This window comes from Phascolarctos cinereus, unplaced genomic scaffold (assembly GCF_003287225.1).
Source record: "Phascolarctos cinereus isolate Bilbo 61053 unplaced genomic scaffold, phaCin_HiC Scaffold_3;HRSCAF=262, whole genome shotgun sequence".
Lineage (NCBI taxonomy): Eukaryota > Metazoa > Chordata > Mammalia > Diprotodontia > Phascolarctidae > Phascolarctos > Phascolarctos cinereus.
In genome coordinates, this window is record NW_027555736.1 from 72,946,305 (window position 1) to 72,970,528 (window position 24,224).

General features: G+C 39.6%; 1 protein-coding gene across 1 annotated transcript in view; it reads left to right on the forward strand.

Moving 5' to 3' along the window:
* The window catches only part of HPSE2 (heparanase 2 (inactive)), a 730,238-nt gene that overhangs the window by 665,444 nt on the left and 40,570 nt on the right, over positions 1-24,224 (forward strand). Inside the window, exons 10-11 of the mRNA XM_020996755.2 lie at positions 14,080-14,225; positions 22,797-22,943. Coding sequence (XP_020852414.1) covers positions 14,080-14,225; positions 22,797-22,943 — 293 coding nt within the window. The remainder of the gene's footprint in view (positions 1-14,079; positions 14,226-22,796; positions 22,944-24,224) is intronic.

Sequence of the window (24,224 nt, forward strand, 5' to 3'; positions counted from 1 at the left end):
TGATGGCTGAACAAGTTGTGGTATGTGAATGTAATGGAATACTATTGTGCTATAAGAAATGATGAGCAGGCAGACTTCAGAAAAACCTGGAAAGAATTCTATGAACTGATGCTGAGTGAAATGAGAAGCAGGAGAACACTATACACAATAACAGCCACATTATGCGAAAACTAACTTCGATAGACTTAGCCCTTCTCAGCAATGCAAGGATCTAAGACATCTCCAAAGGTCTCATGATAGGAAAATGCTATCCATATCCAAAGACAGAACTATGAAGTTTAAATGCAGATCGATGCATACTATTTGCTATTTTTTTTCTTCTGTTTTGTTTTGTTTTCTCTTTCTGGTGGTTCCTCCTATTGGTTCTAATTCTTCCTTACAACATCACTAATGTGAAAATATGTTTAATAGAAATATATATGTATAGCCAGATTGTGCACTGTCTTGGGGAGGGAGAGGAAGAAGGGAGGAAGAGAAAAAATTTTAAAACTCAGAAGCTCAAAATCATTTCCATAAGTGATTGTTGATAAATCAAAATAAATTAATTTTTTTAAAAATAAATTTTAAATAAAAAAAGAAAGCCATTTTGCTTTCTTGCTCTTCTTTTTGTTTGGAGTGTTTTTGTTCCTACCTCTTGTAAAATATTGCAAACCTCTGTCCATAGTTCTTCAGTCACTATCTACCAAATCTAATCCCTTAAATCTACTCATTACCTCTACTTCATAATCAAAAGGGATGTTTTTTAGGTCACACCTGTATGGTCTGATGGTTTTTCATAATTTCTTCAATGTAAGTGAATTTTTCAATAAAAGCTCATGATCTGAGCCACAGTTAACCCTTGGTCTTTTTTTAACTCCCTGAATAGAGCTTCTCCATCTTTGGTTGTAAAGTATATGATCAATCTGATTTCTATATTGACCATCTGGTGATGTCCATGTGTAGTGTTGCCTTTTGGGTTGTTAAAAAAAAAAGTGTTTGCTATGATTAGCAAGTTATCTTGACAAAATTCTATTAGTCCCTGCCCTGATTCATTTTATACCCCAAGGCCAAACTTGCCTGTTATTCCAATTATCTTTTAATTTCCTACTTTAGCATTTCAATCTCCTATGATGGATGTGAGAACTATTTTGGTGTTATTTCTGGAAGATGTTGTAAGTCTTCTTAGAACTGATCAACTTTGGTCTCTTTGGTATTAGTGATTGAAGCATAGGCTTGTATTACTATGGTGTTGAACAGTTTGTCTTGGATTTAAACTGATATCATTTAGTCACTTTTGAGATTATACTCCAGTATTGCTTTTCTCACCCTTTTAGTGAGTATGAGAGCTACTCAATTTTTTCTAAGGGATTCTTGTCTTCAGTAGTATATGTAGTGATCATCTGAATTAAATTCACCCATTCCCTTCCATTTAAGTTCACTGATACCCAAGCTGTCAATGTTTAATCTTCCCATCTCCTGTTTGACCGCATCCAGTTTACCTTGGTTCATAGATCTTACACTAACGGTTCCTATGCAATATGGATCTTTATAGCATTGGACTGACATCTTATCTATTAGATTAGAAGATTCTTTATGGCAGGGGGAATATCTAATTTCATTTTTGTATACCCAAAACTATTAGAGTACCCTATATGTCCTTAATCAGTTTTTGTTGAATTCCCATACTGTGCCCTTCACAACAGGCTACACAAGAATTTTCTCTTTTCTCTCTAGTTCTTCTACCTGCTTAATTCTGTATTACAAGTAGGGCCTTCACTAAGCTCTTCTAGACCCATCAGAAATTCTTTCTAACTGGTGTCCTAGTTCTCCTCTTCCACTGTAAAACCCCTAAATACACACACAGTTGAAGTTCAGACAGAACAGCCCTTCAGATCTGGTACTGTTGAGATTTTGATACATACATTTTTACCAATCCATTCTATTACATAAGGCCTCTTTACTCTCTTATTTCAACCTTCTTTTGCCTTAAATGCACTCTTCCTTTTTTAGGAGAGGAAATAAAAGCACAGCATATTATGACACATTTCCTAGATTGCTGGTGTGTGGTCTCATTATTGTCATTCTCTTGAATGAAATTATTGATTGTTTCTATGATTTGTTGTTTGACCCAATCATTTTTTAAGATTAGATTATTTAGTTTCCAATTATTTTTTAGTCTATCTTTCCATGACCCTTTATTACATATAATTCTTATTGCATCATGATCTGAAAAGGATGCATTTAATATGTCTGCCTTTCTGCATTGGATTGTGAGGTTTTTATGCCCTAGTACATGGTCAGTTTTTGTGTATGTGCCATGTACCACTGAGAAAAAAGTATATTCCTTTCTATCCCCATTCAGTTTTCTCCAGAGGTCTATCATACCTAACTTTTCTAATGTTCTATTCACCTCCTTAACTTCTTTCTTGTTTATTTTGTGGTTAGATTTATCTAGTACAGAGGGGGGGAGGTTGAGGTCCCCCACTAGTATAGTTTTGCTGTCTATTTCTTCCTGTAACTCCCTGAACTTCTCTAAGAATTTGGATGTTACACCATTTGGTGCATATATGTTTAGTAATGATATTACTTCATTGTCTATGGCGCCTTTTAGCAGGATGTAGTTTCCTTCCTTATCTCTTTTGATTAGATCTATTTTTTTTTGCCTTGTCTGAGATCAGGATTGCTACCCCTGCTTTTTTTACTTCAGCTGAAGCGTAATATATTCTGCTCCAGCCTTTTACCTTTACCTTGTATGTGTCACTCTTTTTCAAATGTGCTTCCTATAAACAACATATTGTAGGATTATGGTTTCTAAGCCATTCTGCTATCCGTTTCCATTTTATGGGAGAGTTCACCCCATTCACATTCACAATTTGATTACTATCTGTGTCTTTTTCTCCATCCTTTTTTCCCCCTATTTATGCTTTTCTTTCTCCTTTCTCCTTTCCCCCCCTACTAGTGTTTTGCTTTTGACCACCGCCTCCTTCAGCCCCTCCTCCCTTCTATTATCCCTTTCCCTTTTCTTCCCCTTTACCCTTACTGCTTCTTTCCTCCCTTCTATCCCCCCTCCCTTTTCTTTTCCCTCCTACTGCCTATAGGGCAAGTTAGATTTCTATACCTAACTGATTATGTTATTCCCTTCTTGAGCCAAATCTGATGAGAGTAAGGTTCAAACAATGCTCACCCCCTCCCTTCTTTCCCTCTGCTGTAATAGGATTTTCTGTCTTTTCCTGTAATGTAATTTACCCTTGACTGCCTCCTCCTTTCTCAGTACATTTTCTAAGCTCAGATTAATCCACTTATTTGGATCCATTTAACCCACTTAATTACATTTTTTTTTATCATTACATCAAAGTCAACTAATATCCACCCTCTTTATGTATATTCCTTTAACATGGTGTTATAACAATACAGTTCTCAAGAGTTGCAAGTGTAATCTTCCCTTGTAGGGATGTAGACAGTCCGCCCTTATTAACAACATATTGTATCTTTCTGTCCCATTTACCTTTTTATGTCTTTCTTGAGCCTATTTCATTGAATATCCATCTCCTCCCTTGAAAAATCATGCTCATTTTTGCTGGGTAGTTGATCCTTGGCTGCAATCCAAGCTCCTCTGCCTTACAGAATATCATGTTCCACACCCTGCGGTCTTTTAATGTAGAAGCTGCAAGGTCCTGTGTAATCTTGACTGTGGTTCCATGATATTTAAATTGTTTCCTTCTGGCTGCTTGCAGCACCTTCTCTTTCATCTGGTAATTTTGGAATTTTGCTGTTATATTCCTTGGCATTTTCAATTTGGGATCTCTTTCAGGTGGTGAGTGGTATATTCTTTCTATGGCTATTTTACCTTCTGGTGCTAGGACTTCAGGGCAGTTTTCCTTTATGATTTCCTGAAAGATACTGCCCAGGCTCTTTTTTTCATCATGATTTTCAGGTAGTCCAATAACTTTTAAATTTTCTCTCCTGAATCGATTTTCCAGGTCGGTTGTTTTACTGATGAGGTATTTTACGTTTTCATCTATTTTTTCATTTTTTTGTTTCTGTTTGACTGATTCTTGCTCTCTCATAGAGTCATTAGTTTCCATTTGTCCAATTCTAGTTTTTAAAAATTGTTTTATTCTGTTAGTTTTTGTACTTCCTTCTGCAATTGTCAATTGTGTATTTTAGGGACTTGTTTTCTTAAGTGTACTTTTTTTTCCAGTTGGCCAATTGTAGTTTTTAAGGACTCTTCTACCTCTCTCATTAGACTTTTAAAATCCTTCTTGAGCTCTTCTAAGAAGGCTTTTTGGGCTTCAGACCAGTTCATATTCCCTTTTGATGTTGCAGATGTGGGTTTGTTGACAATGTTGTCCTCTTCAGAATTTCTGTCTTGATCTTCACTCTTCTCATAATATGAATCTGTGGTAAGTTTCTTTTTACTCGTGCTGTTTCTTTATTCCCTGGCCTTTGAAGAGATTGAGCTCTCCTGCTGGGGAACAGAGGGCACTGACCCGAGCTTCTTGTGTTGGGAGCCCAGGTCTTGGTCACTGGCTTTGTGTGCTGGGGCCCTTATGTTGGCAATTGGAGGCTGTAGGGTTTTGGCAGCTTACTCGTGTTGGGCTGGAATCAGCAAGGCTGGAAATTTCAGGCAATTCTAGGTTGCCTGCTTTTCCTTTCCTTTAGCTTTCTTCAGCTCCTTTTAGATGGGTGCTGCAAGGTGTTTATCTGCCTGGGGCCCCTTGCAATGCTGCCTCCCTCCTTTCTGCTAATGCACTGGGAGATTCTTTTGCAGTACAGTGCCGAGGCACCTGGTGGTTTTCTGAGCTGGTTTCCACTGGTTCCCCTGCCCTCACTGAGGCACTCGGAAGTCCAGGTGTTGGTGTTTGCTTGCTCTACCACCTGGGCTTCAGGATATCTTCCTGGAGTTCTGACGGCTTACCTGGTGTTGGGTCAGAATCAGCAAGGCTGGGGCTTTATGAAGACTTTAGGTTGCTTTCTTTGGCTCCTTTCAGATGAATGCTGCAGGGTGCTTGTCCTTTGTAGTGCTGCTTCCCTTATTTTTGCTGAGGCACTGGGAGACCTGTTTGCAGGACTGCTGCTCCCAGTCTTTCTTCTAGTTCAGTTGTTCCAGGTTTTTTTTCTGGGGTGATATTTTCTGGGTTTTCAGAGGTTGATAGGGGAGAGTGAGAGTGACAACCTTTTTACTCTGCCATCTTGGCTCCCGGAAGCAGAACCTCCTAGATTTTTGAACAACAAATTTCAAAAGGTCCCGAAAGGTAGGATCCCATGTTCTAAAGTTCTACAGGGAAAGTTAGCCTGGGAAAGATATAAAACTCTTAAGAGTAAATTTCTAAAGATACCAAAAAAAATTCCATTGAGGAAAATTAGTATTGTCTAAATAGATCAATTTGAATGCACAGGAAATTTGTGTACTAATTTAGATTTTTAAAAGACAAGTACTATAGTATTCCATCACATTCATATACCATAATTTGTTCAGCCAATACATATTTGTAATGAGTTTTGTTTGTCTTGTCTTCTCAATAGGTGGGGAACGAGGGAGAGAATTCAGAACTTAAAATTTGAAAAGTTTTAAATTTAAAAATATAAGCATATAAAATGGAAAATGGGACAGGTCTCTAAGAATAATGTCAGATTGCTAAAGCTCAGAATGACCTGAAACCACTGAATAAATCTAAGGGAAACAAAGTTAATTTATTGGAAAAAGAGAAGGCTCAAAGAAATACTGTTGCTTGTGGCAGATGGAACAGGAATGACTAAGTATGAAAAAAAAAGTAGAACTCAATTCTTACTTTTCTTCTGTTTTGTTTTTCTGTTGATCAGAAGAATCTTTGGACAGGAAAGGATAGCATAAAAATGACTAACACAGAGTCAAATCCTAAGATAAGTAAGGAGAGAAAGAACAGCTAACTGTTCTTGATAAATTTAAGTCACTAGTGAGCTATAGCCATGGATAATGAAAGAATTGATGGATATGGTTGCTAATCTACTGTCAGTGATCTTTGAAAAATTATAAAGATTGTGTTACAGAGTCATAGGAATGGAAAAGGACAAAAAAGTTGTAATGATTTATTAAAAATGAAAGAGACATACTGGGAATACAGGGTTGGCTCAATATTAAGAAAACTATATAAGCAATATTAGACCACATTAATAACAAAAACAATAAAAATTCTATGATTTTGTTAGTTGATACATAATATGTTCTTAACAAAATACAACTCCCATTTCTGTTGAAAACAACAAAAAAGCATAGGAATAAATGTACTTTTCTTTAATATGGTAAATAGTATCTGAGTAAAACCAAACTCTAGCACTAACAAAGAAATACGTAAGACCTTTCTAATAAAATCAAGGGTAAAGCAATGAAGTCCATTAGCACCACTGTTATTTGAAGTAGTTCTAGAAGTGCCAGCTGTAGTAAAAAGACAAAAAATAAATTGAGTGAATAAGCATAGGCAAAGAGGAAATAAAATTACTGCTTTATGCAGATATCACAGTATCACAGAATTTGAGCATGTCCAAAAGGATCTTAGTGGCATCTAATCCAACCCATACACAAGAGGAATTCCCAGCCTCTGCTTAAAAACCTCTAAGGGGGAGGGGAAGGACCCACCACTCCTTTAGGTAGTTCTTTCCACTTCTGGAAAGCCCTAATTGTTAAGTTGTTTTTCCTGAAAATCAAGCTTAAATTGGTCTATATGCAACTTCTGTAACTCCTTTAAGGGCAAGCAGAACAAATCTAATTCCTCTTCCACACAGCAGCCTTTTAGATACTTGAAATCAACCATAATGTCCCCCATGAGTCTTCTGTTCTCCAAACTAAACATGCCCAGTCTTTTCAACCAATCCTCACATAGCCTTTCACCATTCTGGTTGCCTACCTCTAGGTACTCTCCAGCTTATCAATGCTTTTCTTAAACTATGGCTCCCAGAACTGAACACAATACTCAAATAAACTCTGATGAGGGCTAAGTATACAGAGACTATCCTCGTACATTGCTATAGGCAAGTCTCCCTGCTGCCACCATATCTATGTGTCTTTCCTATCTTCCACTTCTTTCTCCTCCCAGAAGTCTGGTTTCTCCATGCTCTTTTCTCATCTCTTTCCCACCTTCCTCTGTCCAATATAAAAATATGATTAATGGGTGCTGCTAGGTGATAGTTGGTAGGGGAAGGAGTGTTCCTACTTATATGGAATAGCAATAGCTATGTATAGTTTTCAGCTTTTAGGGATCTTAAAAGTCCTCTAGTCCAGTCCTCCTTATTCTGTAGATGAGGACTTGATCAGTGAAAAAGAAGCCCTGAGAGCTGGAGTGATTTCCCCAAGGTTACATAGCTAGTTAGTGGCAGAAGTGGGACAATCCATGTATCTTGACTGCCAATGAAATGTACTACTATACCAGGCTGACATTCTGCTGGCTGCCTTCTCGTCCATTAAATCAATCAATACATTATTAAGTGCCTACTGTATGTCAGGCACTGTGCATTTTAGGCTCAGAAATCAGAAAATTCCTCTATCAAGTTAGACTCCTCTAATACAGGTGGTAGGATTTTTCCTATTATCTAGCTACTTCACAGAACTCTCAAAGAAGGGAATGTACTTCCATTATTTCCATCTTTAGAAAACAGGGGCACTGGGTTATTTAAAAGAGTCACATGGAAAATCAGTGATCAAAATGAGATAAGAAATTGTGTTCCTCAAACTCCCTGCGTGGCTCCTACCTGTTTGCTCAGCCCAACAAAGCATACTACTTGCAACCCAGCTGCAGCTGTGAGTCATGAAGTGGAGTTGTACAGGTTACCACAACAAGAGAGGCTGTGGGGTGACAAGCCATGAGGCATATGTGAGTCATCTGACTTATTCCAGTACCCTATACTATGTAAGGTGGATTGCTTTATTCCCTCTGCAAAAGGCAAAGGACTGAAAAGAATATAATTGTCTTTAGAACTTGTAGTGATTCTCTAATCATTTCAGAATTCTTTCTGGGTTTGTCTTGCTGCCCCTCCTTTGCTGAGGAAGCAAAAATAGTAGGTTTCTTCCTTGTGAATGTTAACTTTGGCACATTTCCACTTCTCGTGGTAGAATCCAGTGATGTTGTTACACTCAATTTCTTCTCCCATCTCCAGGGTCAGATATTTAGCTAAAGGTTGGCTACTGTGGTTATATTTATGCTTATGAGAGAAGTAAACTTGGGAATTTGTGAAGTTACACAAGAGGCTAAGAGGCTTAACCCAGAGAGCTGGGGGCGGGGGGGGGGGGTTGGAGGGAAAAGAACTTGGCATTGAACAGGTAAACTTCATCCTAAATATACTTCTTAGTAGCAAAAAATATTAAGTTAAAACAAAACTCAAGGGCTTAGAGAAAACTCTGTGTTCAGAAAAACCCACAGCTTATAACCTCTAGAAGTTATTGGTTTAATGAGGTCAGCCTGCTATTAGCCATCCATTCCCAAATTGAGTATGAAGAGGCAGCACGATGTAGCGGAAAGAACACCGAGCTGAAAGCCAAAGAGCACTGAATTCTAGTTCAGAAGACCACTAATCATTAACCTACCTGGACCTCAGTTTTCTTATCTGTAAAATGAGGGGGTTAGACTAGATGATCTCTAGAGGCCTTTCCAGGTCTAATATCTATTAGTCTTTGTCTTTGGGGCAATTTGACATGAACAGTAAGGGCACTTATGATCTTCGTTCCCATTTATCTGTAAGTCAGATGGTGATGACACCAAGTGCCAACCCTTTCCAAAAATGTACTAGTCTGGATCAAGACGAGCTAATAATGCTGAACAGAAACTCCTAGAATACATTTCAAGGAAGCCTCAGGGTAGGATTTCATACAGTCTCTGTTCATTAACTATGGATTGTGCCTTTTACAGCTTTGTCCTTGTCAGTGTTCTTGATTCCAATTTTCTTCTTGAGGTATGAAGGACACTTAAGGGAAAGTACATATTATGGGTGAACTTCCACAGAAACAGCAATTGCACCTAGCCTCCATTTGGACTTCTAAGTGATATACTCTGGGCAATTTATACAACCTATTTTTGCCTAATTTCCTCATTTGTAAAATAGAAAAAATAATACCAGATTCACAAGGCTGTCATGGGAAAAGCCCTTTGTTTAGAGCACTGTATAAACATGTTTTTGCTATCATTGTTATCATCGTTATCATCATCATCATCATCATCATAGGCCACAGGAAGGCCAGGGTGCACTGACTGAAAGCGGGAAAGAAGAGTCTCCAAAAGGACATCACTTTCTTCAGAGCTCTGGCTCAATTCACTTGTTCAGTTGTTTAGTAGGAGTAGAGGCAGGGGTGGGGAACCTGTGGCCTCAAGGCCATACGTGGCCCTGTGGCCCTTTGACTGAATCCAAACCTCACAGAACAAATCCCCTTAATAAAAGGATTTTTTAGAATTTATTAATAAAAGACCACATGCGGCCTCGAGGCCTCAGGCTCCCCACCCATGGAACAGAGTATACTCGTGGTCTAGATCAGGAAAATATCCTCTCCATTTTTGCGGGCTGCCCAAAATCCTTTGATGGGCCACAGGTTGTGCAGGCCTGGTCTAGCTGTTCAGTCAATGGGTGGATGGATTTGGCCATAATGAAAAAACAAACAAATGCTGTTCTATTATATTTTCATACCTTGTAGCAGAGACTATAACCCACACCCAAAGTAGAGAACATATATGACAGATCAAGAGTCAACAGTAGATCCAGTCAAACTGTCTACCATATTTTTATATTGTATTAGCGATAGCAATCCTTAGTCATAGTGTTGTAGACATACATGTGAAGCAGCATCTCGCTTCCCCGCAGGTCAACCATCTGGTAACCATTAGTAACATGACAAGAACCTGAAAGGAAGGCCCCTCAAAAAAGACCTCTGGTCAGCCCAGTATATACATCCAAAGCTTAATGTCCTTATTTGTAAAATGAGGGGCTGGACTACATGATCTCTAAAGGTACTTATTCAGCAGTTTTGGTTCCTCTTTGAAGTTCTACTTGTTCTTCCCTCTATTAATATGGTCCTCTTTGTTGTTTATGTATTTACTTACTTGGTTTTTATTCAGGCTTTCTCTGTTGACATTTTGGTGTTTTAGTGCTCTTAAAACAATTCACTACCCTTGGACATCTCCACCTTCAGTCATCAGTGGACAGGGTACTTATGATAGACTGTTGGACAGCCTAAACTGTCCTGGTTTGGGGTAGGCTGGGGTCCCTGATCTGACTAACCTGTGTGGAGGAGAAGACTGATCTCTGCTGGGTTCTTAATCCCCTTTCCATCAGGCCCCATGCTTTGAGAGCTTTGCATATCAAGTTTTCAGTCCTGTCTGATTCCTTCATCACTATTATTCCCCTTTTTTCATGTGTTAGGGGCAGATTCAGTGTCTTCTGTTTCTTGCAAGGTCAGCAAGGGTGACAGTTGGACATTGACCGCCATGGGGGAATCCCTATAGTCAAATTATGAATAATGAACCAACAAACTGTTGTTAGTATGTGGATTTGGTTGGGAGAGTGGGTTAGGATCTTGAGTAAAAGTTCTAAGTATTAATATTTCTCCAAAATTAACTCATGAAGTTTTTACTTAGTGTGTGAGTTATATCTTATTATATTGTCAATTCAACTATACTTTTTCTGTATCCAGCAAATACTTACTTTCTTTTGCAGTTTCAGAGTTACAGAGGTTTATAGAAAGTTTATACTATTTCACCATAATATTGGTCACATAATTGTTGGACAGACTGAATGTTATGCTAGCATCAATGAAATATTGAAAGAATGAATAATTTCCTTAGTATTTTAGGTAGATCCTTTATGGAAGTTATATGAAAAGACATGGCTAAAAATATATAAGGTAAGAAGACAAGGAGAATTGTGATCTTTACCAGTAGAGGGAGTACCTGCACCAGTGAAACATAGGTGCATCTAGGTATCAGATTATCATTCTAATTTGTGTACATGTCCTGTTACCTCTCTCCACCTCCCACCCCCAGGTGAATTATAAATTCCTTGAGGGAAGTGGCTGTGCTTATTGTCTTCTTTGCAGGACTAGCACCCAGCATAATAATTGCATTTAATAAATTTTTGTTGAACTGAATGTCATAAGATTATAAAAGTCCATAAAAGTTAGGCAGCTATTCGGACTTGATTTTGTAAACTGTAGCATTTACCTGTATTTTTGAGGAGAGGCATGATATGATTAAAGTGATATTTCTGCAAAACTAGTTTTAGCAATCACGTAGAGTAGGGACTGAGGCTGAGTAGACTCTACTTCAGGTGAGTTGGTAGAAGTCTCAACTAAATACTGAGAAGATTTCCTTAATAACTTCCATGAACTACAAAGCATTGGAACCTCTACTGGATTTGTATATTGTTTATTAAATTATATCTCTTAAAAACAAGAAACAAATACAGGAACATTCCTAATAATGCAGCCTATAAGGCTCTTTTTCCAAAGTGTAATGTTCTGGATCAACACCACCAGTGTGAAAAGAAGGACCTACCACATATGCATGTCCTTATATTTATCCTCTCTTCCTCCTGGAAATCTAAGGATTGGAACCATGAGTTTTGCATTCATACAAAAAGGTAAAGGGGGACTGCACATAGTCTCCTGGATAAAAGTATGAGAGTCTTCTTTGATTCCTCCTTTTCCTTCATCCCATGTATTCAGTCTGTCACCAACTCCTATCAGCTCTTCCTTTGGATTCACTCTTTCCTCTCTATTTTTATAGCCATAATAGTGGTCCTGGACCACAGTATCCAGTATGATACAGTGCTTTCCAATCCCCTCATTTTATAGATGAGGAAACTGGGATCTAGAGAGATAAAGTGATGATTAATTGCAAAGCTAGGCCTAGCATACAGCCCTTCACTTCAGCAGCCCCCTAATATGTTTCCCTAGCTCCAGTTTCTTCTTCTTTCAGTTTTTCATGTGAAAGAAGTTAAGTGACTTGCCCAAGGTCACATAGCTAGTATATGTTGGAGGTTGGATTTGAATTCAGGTCTTGATTCCAGACCCAGTACTCTATCCACTGAACCAAATAATATTCTTATTCCACAATTGTGATTATATCACTCCTCTGCTTGAAAAACTCCAGTGGTTCCCCTTTGCCTAACAAGCAAAGTCTAAACTCCCAGGCCTGACACTTACGGTCCTCTGTAATCAAATTTATACTTTTTAAGTTTCGTTTCCTATTGCTCTCCTTCATATACTGTGCACTGTCGCTAAATGCCATGGAGAGTAGTAGCTACAACATATGGAAAAGAACAGTAGAGATGCTTAGTAATTCATTAGAGAAAAAAATAAAAGAATGGAACCAGCAATAAAACCCACGGTTTCTAGCCACCCTATATGGTTTGGTTAATAAGCAAGAAGAACTAAAAATATTAACACAAAGAGGGAAAATTTAATTTCAAAAGGTTGTCAACAAAATGTTGTTGGTTTTTTTAAAAAAAAACTATAGTGGAGGAAACAAAAGGATCAAAGATAGGATTTCTGCTCAGAGTGGAAAAGATGATAATAACTGACAACAGAGAGAAGACAAAGCTACTTGATTTTAATTTCACTTCTTTATTCTCTACCATAGAGACTGACACTTGTACTGCCAAGTGTGTAACAAGAATGGCTACTCCATGGTTGATAGCCTTTTGTAGACCCTTCTTCCCTTGGGTAATCAGTACACCTTGGGTCTTCCTGTGGCCTTTGAGGATGATGGTAATGATAACAATGATAGAAAAAATATGTTTATATAGTGCTTTCAAACTTAAAAAAGGCTTTCCCCATTGACAGCCCTATGAGTTTGCCTGCTATCATTTTCTTTATTTTCTAAATGAAGAAATTTAGGCAAAAATAAGTTATATGACTAATTGGGTAGCAATGTATAGAATAGTTTGGAAGGGATAGAGACCGGAGGGAGAGAGGCTCAATGATCCTTTTCTCTTGTCCTGCTAACTAGTGGCATTATCTCTGCACTACCCTCCCAAAGTTTAAGTGGCAGCAAGGGTTGCCATTTGGGTTCTAGCATTAATAATAACCTTATATTTCAGTTACCCTAGCCTGTGGTAAACTAGTGAGTGATATGAAAATAAAACTAAATCTGAAGTATAAATTGAGAATTTAAAGCTCATATATTGAACGATACTACAATATATTCCATTGTTTTGCATACCTCTATCCACTTCCCATTTATTTCATGAGCGATTCCTACTTTGTGAACAATCCAGAATAAACCATTAGAACAATAGAGTTTGAAGTAAGATATCATTCAGAAGAACTGAACTTGAGTCCTGGCTGCACTGCTTACTAGATGTATGGCCTTAGGCAATCTACTCTTGAAAATCCAAGGGCTATAGAAGACATATTGGGGCTTTCAAGGACCTCGTATTCATTGTGCCAGAGTATAGTGGCTAGAGCCTCTCTGTAATAAGGGCAAGCTGACAGTTTCTCTGTGATAGCTACCACGTCCAGCTAGCAAGTGACAGAAATTAAGTACCCCCAAGCTAAAAAGAGAGAAAGTACTGGAAAAATCACAAGGCAAAGACTGGATCCTGGTCAGTATTAAAGACTTGGGGGTGGGGTCCTATAACAGGAGTATGCTTTCCTCATCACCCTCCAACTCCTAGTCACCAGTCATCAAGAAGAAGTTCAGGTTACTGGATAATTGTTCAACAAATATTTCTTTATTAAGAGTTTACTTTGTGTCAGAGGGGTAGCTAGGTGGTGCAGGGAATAGAGTGTTGAGCCTGGAGTCAGGAAGATTCATGAGACCCTGAGTTCAAATCTGGCCTCAGACACTTACTGACCTGAATTACCTTAAGTGACCCTGGGCAAGTCACTTAACTTCTGTTTGCCTCAGTTTCCTCATCTGTCAAATAAGCTAGAGAAGAAAATGGCAGACCACTCCAGTATCTTTACCAAGAAAACGAGGTCACAAAGACTGGGACACGACTGAAACGTCTGAACAACAAGCAGAAGTCACAAGGCTAGCTGATAACTTCATATTGGAGTCTTGGGCAAATCAGTTTATCCCCCTGTCCCTCACTTGACTATCTTGTTCTCTTATTCTCTGCTCTTTTCTGTCTTGCCCCTAGGACTACTGGCTCTCTCTCCTGTATAAGCGCCTGATTGGACCCAAAGTTCTGGCAGTGCACGTTGCTGGCCTCCAGAGGAAGCCACGGCCTGGCAGAGTCATCCGCGACAAATTACGCATTTATGCTCACTGCACAAGCCACCACAAGTAAGTCTACCCGTAGGTGCCATTTCAGGGGTCCTTTCGGGCTGTTTATTGCTCCTTCACCCTTTTAATAGCTTGAAGAAAGAACCCAGAATCGGATACTAGAGCCATTTTGGCAGGAATGCCACCAGAGCCTGTTGATTCTTTTTGAGCTTGTTGCTATGCCTGCCTACTACTGTGCTGAAAAATGCTGACAGGATCACTGTACCTGAATGATAAAGGGTGTAAAGATGAACTGACTAAAATACAAGTTTAAAAACACAGGTTTTAAATCGAGTTCATTGAAAACCTTCTCAATCACCCTAAGTTTATTCTTAGAAAGATTTGGAAGTTGCTTAAGCTCTCTTTCTCTTTACTTCATCAATTTCAAAGTATGAAACACCTATTCTTATGCTCCAAGAGGCTGAGGGTGAGGCAATAGTATTGCATTTATAAATTTTAGATCCTACACAAAATGGAGATCAATACTCACTGGATACCTTATAGTGAAACTTACTTGGCAAAAAATGCCTGTCTTAGTAGGAAATATCACTTTCCAGTTGAAGGAGGAAAACAGACAAACCAGTTAAAGAAAAACCCTTCTTTTAGTGAGGAAACAGAGCATCTCTGAGCATAATGAAAACTTGGGGGTAGGAAAGAGTCACTAGATAGAGCTATTGCACTAGGGTTATCAGAAGACGATCATAGGAATGCATAGTACAAAGGGCCCTGCGTGGTCATGTTACAACAGTCACCTCTTCCCCCTGCTTGATGATAGAGGAGCCCGGCCCAGTTGATTTCTCATGATAAGACTTTTCAAAGAATCTCTCATAGTAGAGGGAACTAGGGGCCAGTTGTCTTGTCTGTAGACACAATTATCTTTTGTGGATGAACAGGGATTGGGCTTGGTCATATGCCAGGTGATTTTCAGCACCCCTTTTGCTCAACAGGAAGCCCTATCCAGGGAGTGACTACTTTATGGCATTTGTTTGTTGTTATCAGATCATTATATAAGGAAACATTGTTTTCCTTGTCTCAGGCCCCAGAAGCAACCACCCAAAAGAAGGACCACAATCATAGAGGAGAAAAATGATTTCAGTATCTTCTGCCTCCATGGGAAAGCACACTGCCTACATTCTAATCACTCCACATAAGTGGAACAAAAGGGTGGAAACACCTATCTGGGAGGAGAGGGAACCAAACACAATATTGACTTAAGAAGTGGGTTGAAACTTGGTAAGAAAGATTAAAATTGATTTTAGGAAGGTAATTTGTGTCAGACTAGAAGTTCCTGGCCCTGACTTGGTCTGTGGTTTTCTCATAATCAGTTAGAGAATGTGTTCAGCAAAGAATGATGATGAAGTATAATCTTTGCAAATCCGGACTTTGAGAAGTACCACATTCTAGTTTAACATTCTTACTAATACTAATTTCTAATACTAAATGTATAGGAAGTGCTCTTTGTGGCCATTCATTCTGCAACTGCCTTCTATCAGTCTGGCAGCTAAGGAAAGTATATGGGACTTGTATTGGAAGAATCTGGCTTGGGTAGTGTCCAGGAGAATAGTTCATCCATGATGGTAGGCCTTGGAGTCTACAGCATCGCCACATTCCAAGTGTCATTCCAACCACCTAAGCAAAACTGATTCTTTCATTCATTCTTTCATCCATTATTTGTACACTCCTTGAAGTCAGATTACAGGATGATACAGTAGAGGTCTAGTCTAGTGCTTTCCAACCTTCTTGAGTACAAGAACCCCTTTTTACATAAAAAAAAATTCAGAGCTCCTCCCATTTGGTAGCAATTGTACATTAGTATGTTTTGATGATTAAAATGTTGATTTTAAGGGAATTTTTATTTTATTAATCAGACCTATATCTAATACATTTGAAAACAGTAATACATGTATATGGGACATTATTTAGTCAATCCAAAGAGCATATTTAATTATATAGTTATTTAATGAGAATGACCCCTAATTCCCCTGCTTTAAGGGGTGCTCAGTTCTTGGGCTGGGAACCACTGATCTAGTCCAGCATTCTTGTTTTACAGACGAGGAAACTGAGACCCTGAGAGATGACAGTGACTTGCACAAGGTCACACAGATAGAAAGTGGCAGAGCTAGGATTTGAACCCATACTCTCTAACTCTAAATTCAGTGCTCTCTATTCCACTACTTATGACAGTACCATGCACACAATGATAAATGTTTGTTGAATTAAATTTATGCAGAAAACATGTTTATTTGTTTTGAGGCAATCGGGGTTAAGTGACTTGCCCAGGATCACATAGGAGTAAGTGCCTCCGGCCACCTTTGAACTCAGGTCCTCCTGACTCCAGGCCATTGCACCATCTAGTTCCCTCTCATGCAGAAAACATTTTTAAGCATCTACTATGTGCTAAGTATTGAAGATATCAGTACAACTTGGTTTCTGCTCACAAGAAGCTGGATATAAGTAGTAAGGAGGAAAAAAGACATCTACATATAAATAATATACTATTTTGAATATAATAAGTGCATAAGACATGAATAAAGTACTGTAAAATCAGATGAGAAAGAAGTCCCTTCCAACTGGAGAAATCTGAAAAGGATTCAGAGAGAAGGTAGCATTTAAGTTGGACCTTGAAGAGCAGCCAGACAGAGACAGGGAGGGCAGAATGTCCCCAGCAAAGGTACGGAGGCAAGAGAATTTGGGATATGTGTAGCAGACAAAGAAGAGCGTATGAGGAGAGTGTGAGTGTAAAATAAGGCTGACAATCTTGAAGCCAGACTGGAGGGCCTTATAAGCCAAGCTGCGGGGTTACCTCTTTATGTAGTCAACAGTGAGAAACTTGGGTAAGTCCACTTCCACAAGCATTTGTTAAACATCCACAGTGTGCCGGGCACTGAGCTAATGTCTCTGTTAGGTCATTAGAAAGCCAGTGTTAATGTGCAGTTGTAGCTGGCCCCCTACGATACCACTAGCTCAGTCACTGGTCTTCAGAAGGCGGTGGCCTGTTACACAGGACAGAGATGCTCATGAGGTATAGCAGGTTTACCAGAAATCACACTGAATGAAGAAGCCCTGAGCCTGGGTCAGGGATGTCCCGGTTTTGTCGCTGGCGGGCTCTGTAATCAGAAAGCTGTATGTGTGGGGCCTGCGTGATTTTTTTTCTAATTACAATTACTAATTGATGCAAGACACCTGGCTATGGTCAGGTAGACAATAATAGCAAGCAGGCAGGTAATGGCTCCCGACTTAACAGTGCGTGTGTTATAGCTAATTAAGTAAGAGTGGATTTGTTAGAGGTCTGAAGTGTGCCATATCCTCAAGTCAGTCAGGTTAAATCTGTCCCAAGGGCCACGTGTTGGACTCCAGCACTCTGTCATATTGAATAAGCATTTTCCATCACTAGTATTGGAAAAAATTTATTTCTCCATTTACAATCCTCCAAGAATGTGGAGAATTCCTTAGAAGCAAGTCCTAGATAAATAGGAAGCTGTGTTTTTATTATCCTAAGAAATAAAAAGTCAGCTTCCCCACAGTCCTCTACCCAAGCCCTTTCTTTAAGAAACTGCTACTGTGATGTTTAAATACCAACAACCCACACATGCTTATTTCTCTCTAACCTTATTGACCAGTCTTCATAAAAACTCTAAGAAGTCTTCTTTTCCCCTGAGAATTAAAAAGAACTTCATAGTAGTAATAGAAAGAGACACATGCACAACTAATAGTTCAGTTACTTTGTGTATGGTGCTGATGAAACCTGATGTGAGCTAGTTAGCATTCCTTAATGTGAAACTTCCCTATTTCTGGTGAAGGCTTTATCATTGTCCCAGCCATCTACAGTCATTTGCCAGCTTGGAATCATTCTTGATTCTTCACTTTCCCTCAAACCCCGTGTCTGGGCAATTGTCGGATCTTGTCATTTCTACTTCCCAAAATCTCACGCACTTTGTTTTCAGATCCTCATTACCTTTTGCTTAGACTATTACAAGACCTTCCTAACTGGTCTCCTTACTCTAAGTCTCTCTCTTCCACAATCTACTTTCCACACAACTACCAAGGTAATCTTCCTGAGGCACAGATCTGGCCAGGTCAACTTGCTACTCACCTTAAGCACATTCCTATTGCCTTTAAAAAGAAAAAGAAAAAGAAATGTCCTGGCATTTAATGCCCTCCATAATCTGAATCCAACATAACTTTCCAACTTAATTTCATATTACTCCCCATTACATACTCCACATTTCAGCCAAACTGAATTAAATTAAATTGAATTGCATAGCTAGAGACTGCACCCCGATGTTCAGAGTGCATGGTCTTTGGCTCAAGAGGGACTCAAGAGGGATTGAACATAGATAACCCCAAATCACTCAAAGCAATTTACTTCCTGATGGCAGTTCTGAAGTCATCTTCATTTACAAAGAACAGTATTCATTAGGGTCAGAAGAGACCTCAGAAATCATCTAATCTAACCTCCCAATTTCGGAATCCCTTCTGCAGCCTCCATCTGGCCTATGCTTGAACACTTCCTCTGACAAGAAGGCATCCTTCTTGTTCCATTGTTGGACTTATAGCTATTTTAAAGCTCTCCCTAATGACTGACTTATGGGGAGAAAAGGGTCAGACAGGTGCTTCTCTGCATCTCGCTCTTATGTTAACAAATTACCAGAAATCTAGGAGGGTGGCAGTCCCCTCCCTAGATCCACTTGTGGCAGGAACAGGCAAGTTTTGACTAGACAACCTCTGAGTACAGACCATCTTTTAAAGATATTGTATGTTCCTGGGGAGGAAAAAAGGCCCCTAGCCAAGTTCAGAACTGACTGGAACTTAGTAGATTTTGAAGCAGACTCTAGCCTTTTGGGGTTCAAGTTCGTTTATTCTTGGCAAAACAGAACTTCCTGTTTCTCAGAAGAAAAAAAGGGCCTCATAAAAAAGATTCCTGAGGCTTCTTGGACATCAAATGGCTCTTACAAAACAATATTTTGATGAGTTAAGTGTAAATGAATCAGAAACATGTGGATTAAATTTCCCTTAAAATACACAGGGGCTTCAAAATTAAGAGGAAAAAATGTTTGGCAAAATGTGGCCTGACTCTTAACCAAAAAAGTTTGAAATAGACTTGGAGACAATGGACAAGCCTAAATTTCAGGGAGGTTGACCTAACACTGGGCTTGTCCATTGCTGCCCAAGCACCTGCCTCCATTTCCCTCACAACCTTTTCAGCCTTGTGGGAGGCCTTTACACAAAGATTGTTTGGTATCTGGAGGTCATCTGGTGTTTGTCTCACCTGATGTCTTCTACCTCCTCTGTCCAGGATATGTCAGTCCCAGTCTTCCATCCCTGGACTCAGTCCCCACTCCCACCCATGGCAACACAGGGGAAATGTCAAGCAGGGAAAGAGCAGCTAGAGGAGATGAACTCCAGATACTGAGATTCTCTGCTGGTGAAAATGTCTTAACCATAAATGAGGCAGAGGCGGAGGAAATTCAACACAGACCACTTCTCCCAGGAAGTTTTATTAGCTAAAATAATAAAAGCAGATGGTATAATATATATACATATAATTTATAATATATAACATATATATAATTTATTATAATAAAAGGACAGAAGGCCAAGGTGAGACCAATTAGCCCCATTTCCTGAGAGAACAATAGTTCTTCAAAGATTTATTCCGGGGGTTCAGAGAACAAATATTCTGGGGATCTAACTTCTCCCTACACTGTTTATTTGGGCCATGCTCACAAAACTACAAAGGTATCTTAGAAGCCAGAAAGTCAACTCTCATACCTTCTGAACTGTGCAGCCAACAAAATTTTTTTCCTAACTGATGGCAGAAAGTCAAGGAGATGCTTTGGGCAGATGGGCTGACTCTTAATACCAGTCCCCTTCTGGCTAAGGTACATACTGTGAAACATGTTCTGTACATTGCCACCTGGACTGGCTTTCTGCAAGGGGTTAGCCTCCTGAGAGAACTCACGGGAAAGGAGCAGGAAGATTGCCAAGCAGCTTGACAAGGCAAATTTCCCTATAACTGTACAGCGACTTCAGGTTTCCCTCCCACCCACCACTTCCTCTGATCCCACCATTATCCCTGAGGACTCATTCTGCTCTATTTCTATAGAGGATAACTAGTAAATGCAATCCAGTCACTCTCTCCTTCTCTACTAAAATGTGAAAGAGGAGTCTGGTGACGATCAAAAAAGAAAATTACTCTAGTCTTGGCTAAAAGGGGCATCCATTGGTCCAATATTTCTTGCTTTTGCTCACAAGCTGAGTTTCCTTTTTACCATAACTAAATGGAATCCCCACACTTGGCACTCATCCAAACCAAGCCTTCTGTCCATCCACCAGTAATACCTAGTAATGGTGCAGTAGGAGGAGTTACGGATTTAGAGTCAGAGGACCTGGATTCAAATCCTGCCCTTGTGACTCATCCTCTCTGAGTTGAGGTTTACTTATCTGGAGAACTAAGGGGACTGGGATAGATGGCTTCACAGGTTCCTTATAGCTCTTTATCCATGATCCAAGAATGCATTGTTTTTCCTCATTGGAAGAAGATGGCTCAACTGTCAATAAGATGTGTTATATTAGGAAAAACACTGAACCTGGCATCAGAGTACATGGTTTCAAATCTCAGTTCTGCCTGAGGACTGCACAGTGCTGGGCCCAGACTCAGGAAGACTGCTCTTCCTGAATTCAAATCTGACTTAGACACTTACTAGCTTTGTGACCCTGGGCAAGTCACTTAACCCTATTTACCTCAGTTTCCTTATCTATAAAATAATTTGGAGAAGGAAATGCCAAACCACTCCATCATCTTTGCCAAGAAAACTCCAAATGGGGTCACGAAGAGCCAAACGTGACCGAAACAACTCAACAGCAATAATAAAGTTTTATGACCTAAAAAAAAAAAAATCACTTCTCTTTGGACCTCGAGTTTCCTCACCAATAAAATGGAGGCATTGGACTAAATAATCTCTAAAATGTCTTCCAGTTTTAGCCTTCGGTGGCTTACTCTGTGCCATCCATATTCTTTCACCCAGTTCCCTGTGACCACAACATGCATTTTTGAGAGAGCTGACTAACTGCTTGGGGACATAGTTTTCCTTCCTATGAAACTGCCTCCTGTCCCTTTGGAGATTTCACTTTGCCCTTTCTTGTGAAGATTGTGGCGTCATGCTTTTGGGTGGCTTATCAGCTTGATTCCCAAATTTCTAATCACTTGATTAACCCTAACAAAAAAAGTATATCCCCCACCCAAAAAAAAAGTATTGAATATCCTCTCATGGTTGTATTGTACCAACCCAAGTCCTAAGTCTCTTGCATATAGAAATGGAGTCCTTCTAGGCTTCCAAATCCCCTGTACTACTCTCAAGATTTCTTCCCTCACTTGTCTTTCTTCCCCTTGTAGCTCCCTCCCTAAGTCTCTCACTACTCTCTATCACTGTTTTTCTCTTTTTCTTTTTGGTTTCCTTTCCTTGCATCTCTCTCTTTTTTTTTTTTTTGGTCCCTCTTCCTTAATTGGCCAAGATACAGAACTGAAGATGTTGATTTAATTGATTTAGTTACTGAACTAAGTTTCATGTTCCTTGTTCTTTATGTTAGAAGAGGATAAGTTAAATGTTTTACATGAAATAATGTAAAACAAATGATAATCCTAAATAAATTTTTTAAAAGTTTTCCTTGTATATGGCCCATAATAGATTTTGTGGTCATTTAGTAATTCTAAAGAGAAAGGTTCCTAGTCATGTAATAGTGTGCAATAATCCAGACAAGTCTATGGAAACATCCATTCACACCTGCTCAGATATTTTATCCAAACATTAATATTGTGATCTTTTATCTAACCCTTAGGTGATAAGTGCTAGTACTACGGTGAGGGGCTCTGAATAATTTAAATAAAAGATGGGGTTCTTCACTTAAGCAGTTCACAACCTAATAGATGTCTCTTTGAATAGAAAAGCAGACATAATGAATTCCACCACCCACTCCCAAATCAGTAGGGTGACTTAAATGAGAAAGGGAGATAATTAGGAAAAACAAATATAAAAATGCTTTTGTAAGACTGAAGTTTTTTGTTTGTTTTCTTTCTCTGTACAAACAAACTACAAGATTATGGAAGAATGGAGGGCAATTTTAAGAATAAAAGACAGCTTAAGATAGGCTGATGGGGAAGCAAGAGCAATAAGTGAGGTGGTGGGGGAAGCAAGTTCCTCATGGGACAAGAAAATGACAAACCCTTCTTGTCTCCAAAAAGTATTGTGCAGTCAAGGACCTTAAATAGCTTAAAACTTTACTTTGTGGCTTCTTAGCATCATAAAATATTAAATGGAACCCTAAAAGTAATCTAAATCAACCCTCTAATGCTCTGGAAGAGGAAACCAAAACCAAGACAGCTGATGGTTAATGACAAGACTAGGTCTAGAACCCAAGTCTTCACGTTCCTAAGCCAATAGTCTTCCCAATCTGAAGCATTTAAAAGAAAATTCTTCTATTTTTTTTAAATCTCTATCTTTCTTGAAATCTGCCTCTATGTCATGGAGGGTGGGGTGCACCTCACTGACATCCTTGTTTTAATATTCTCCCTTCTGTCTTCCTGGATCATAGCCACAACTACGTCCGTGGGTCCATTACACTATACATTATCAATCTTCATCGATCAAGAAAGAAAATCAAACTGGCGGGAACACTCAGGGACAAGATTGTTCACCAGTATCTCCTGCAGCCCTACGGGCAGGACGGGCTCCAGTCAAAGTGAGTGAACTCTTTTTAGTGGAAGATGGTTCTGATCTCAGTAGGATGTACATAAGAAGTTCAAGTGTCCTAAAATAGCTCAGGAGGATAGCACTGCTACTTCCTCTCTCTGCAATGCAGTTAATCCAGCATCCTGTGCCAAGCCCCCAAAACAATCCCAAACTCCTGGTATAGAGCATTGACAGCTCTTGGTCTCTTCCAGCAGGAAGCACCCTGGCTGGAGAGATGGGAGGCCTGGCCATGGGGAAATCAAAACATCTGAGGAGGAAGGCCTCAGAAGGAGGAGTAACAAGCCACTGTAGAGTGGGGAGGCAATTCCATTCCATTCCTAGTGTTTACCAAGTTTAACAAAGCTGTAAACTTGTAGCAGGTGGTTTGCACACCCACAGCTGCCCACAAACATCTGTGCGATAAATGTTCACTGGGTGGCTTGCATCTGGCTTCCAACTGCACAGAAAAAGGGCTAGCTTATGGGAGTTGCTTACTGAGGCAACTCTGTCCCCACGACGTCTCGGTCTTGATGCAGTAGCCATCCTCTTCTGACCATTTGTCTGCTGGCTCTGCTGTCGTGTATTCGATTTTTCTCTCTTCCCAGTCATATGTATGACATTCAGGCATATTTCAGGACACTCCTCGTTCCCTCTCTTTTTCCTATCAGTCAGTGACTTTTTTTAAGAACCTACTGTTAGCTAGGCACCATGATGGGCACTGAGGTTAAAAGCCAATTCAAACAGAAGTAGTAGGGGACCCAGCAAACCTAGGGCTAGCCCCAGCCCTGGCATTTGCTTACTACATAACCTTGAGTTAGTCACTCAGAATCTCTGACAGTCAATATCCTTGTCTTTCAAATGGAGACAACAATCTCTGCCCTGCCTCCTTCACAGAACTGTTGTGAGGATCAAATGGGGTAATAAATGTGAAATCCCTTTGTAACCTAAAAACTATACACAGAGCTAAAGGATGGCGATAATCTCCTAGGGTACTCTCTGCATACCTAGTATTGATCTGCATCCTCTTCTTTTGGCCATCCTGAGTGTTCTTATTAATTATTGCCAATACTGTTTCTGCTCTGCCTGCCCCATTTGTCCTTATCCAGTACAAAAGCCTTATTCTGATATTGCTGGAAGCCTCTGACAAGTCATTGCTGGCCTCTATAGGACCAGAAGCCTGTGGCTAGTTTCCTTTGCACTCTGTCATCTGCATATGAAGTTAGTGTGATGCCCTCCCACCACCACAGCACTGTAGCAGTCCTTGGTGAATAAGACAATAAATGAGGACCCA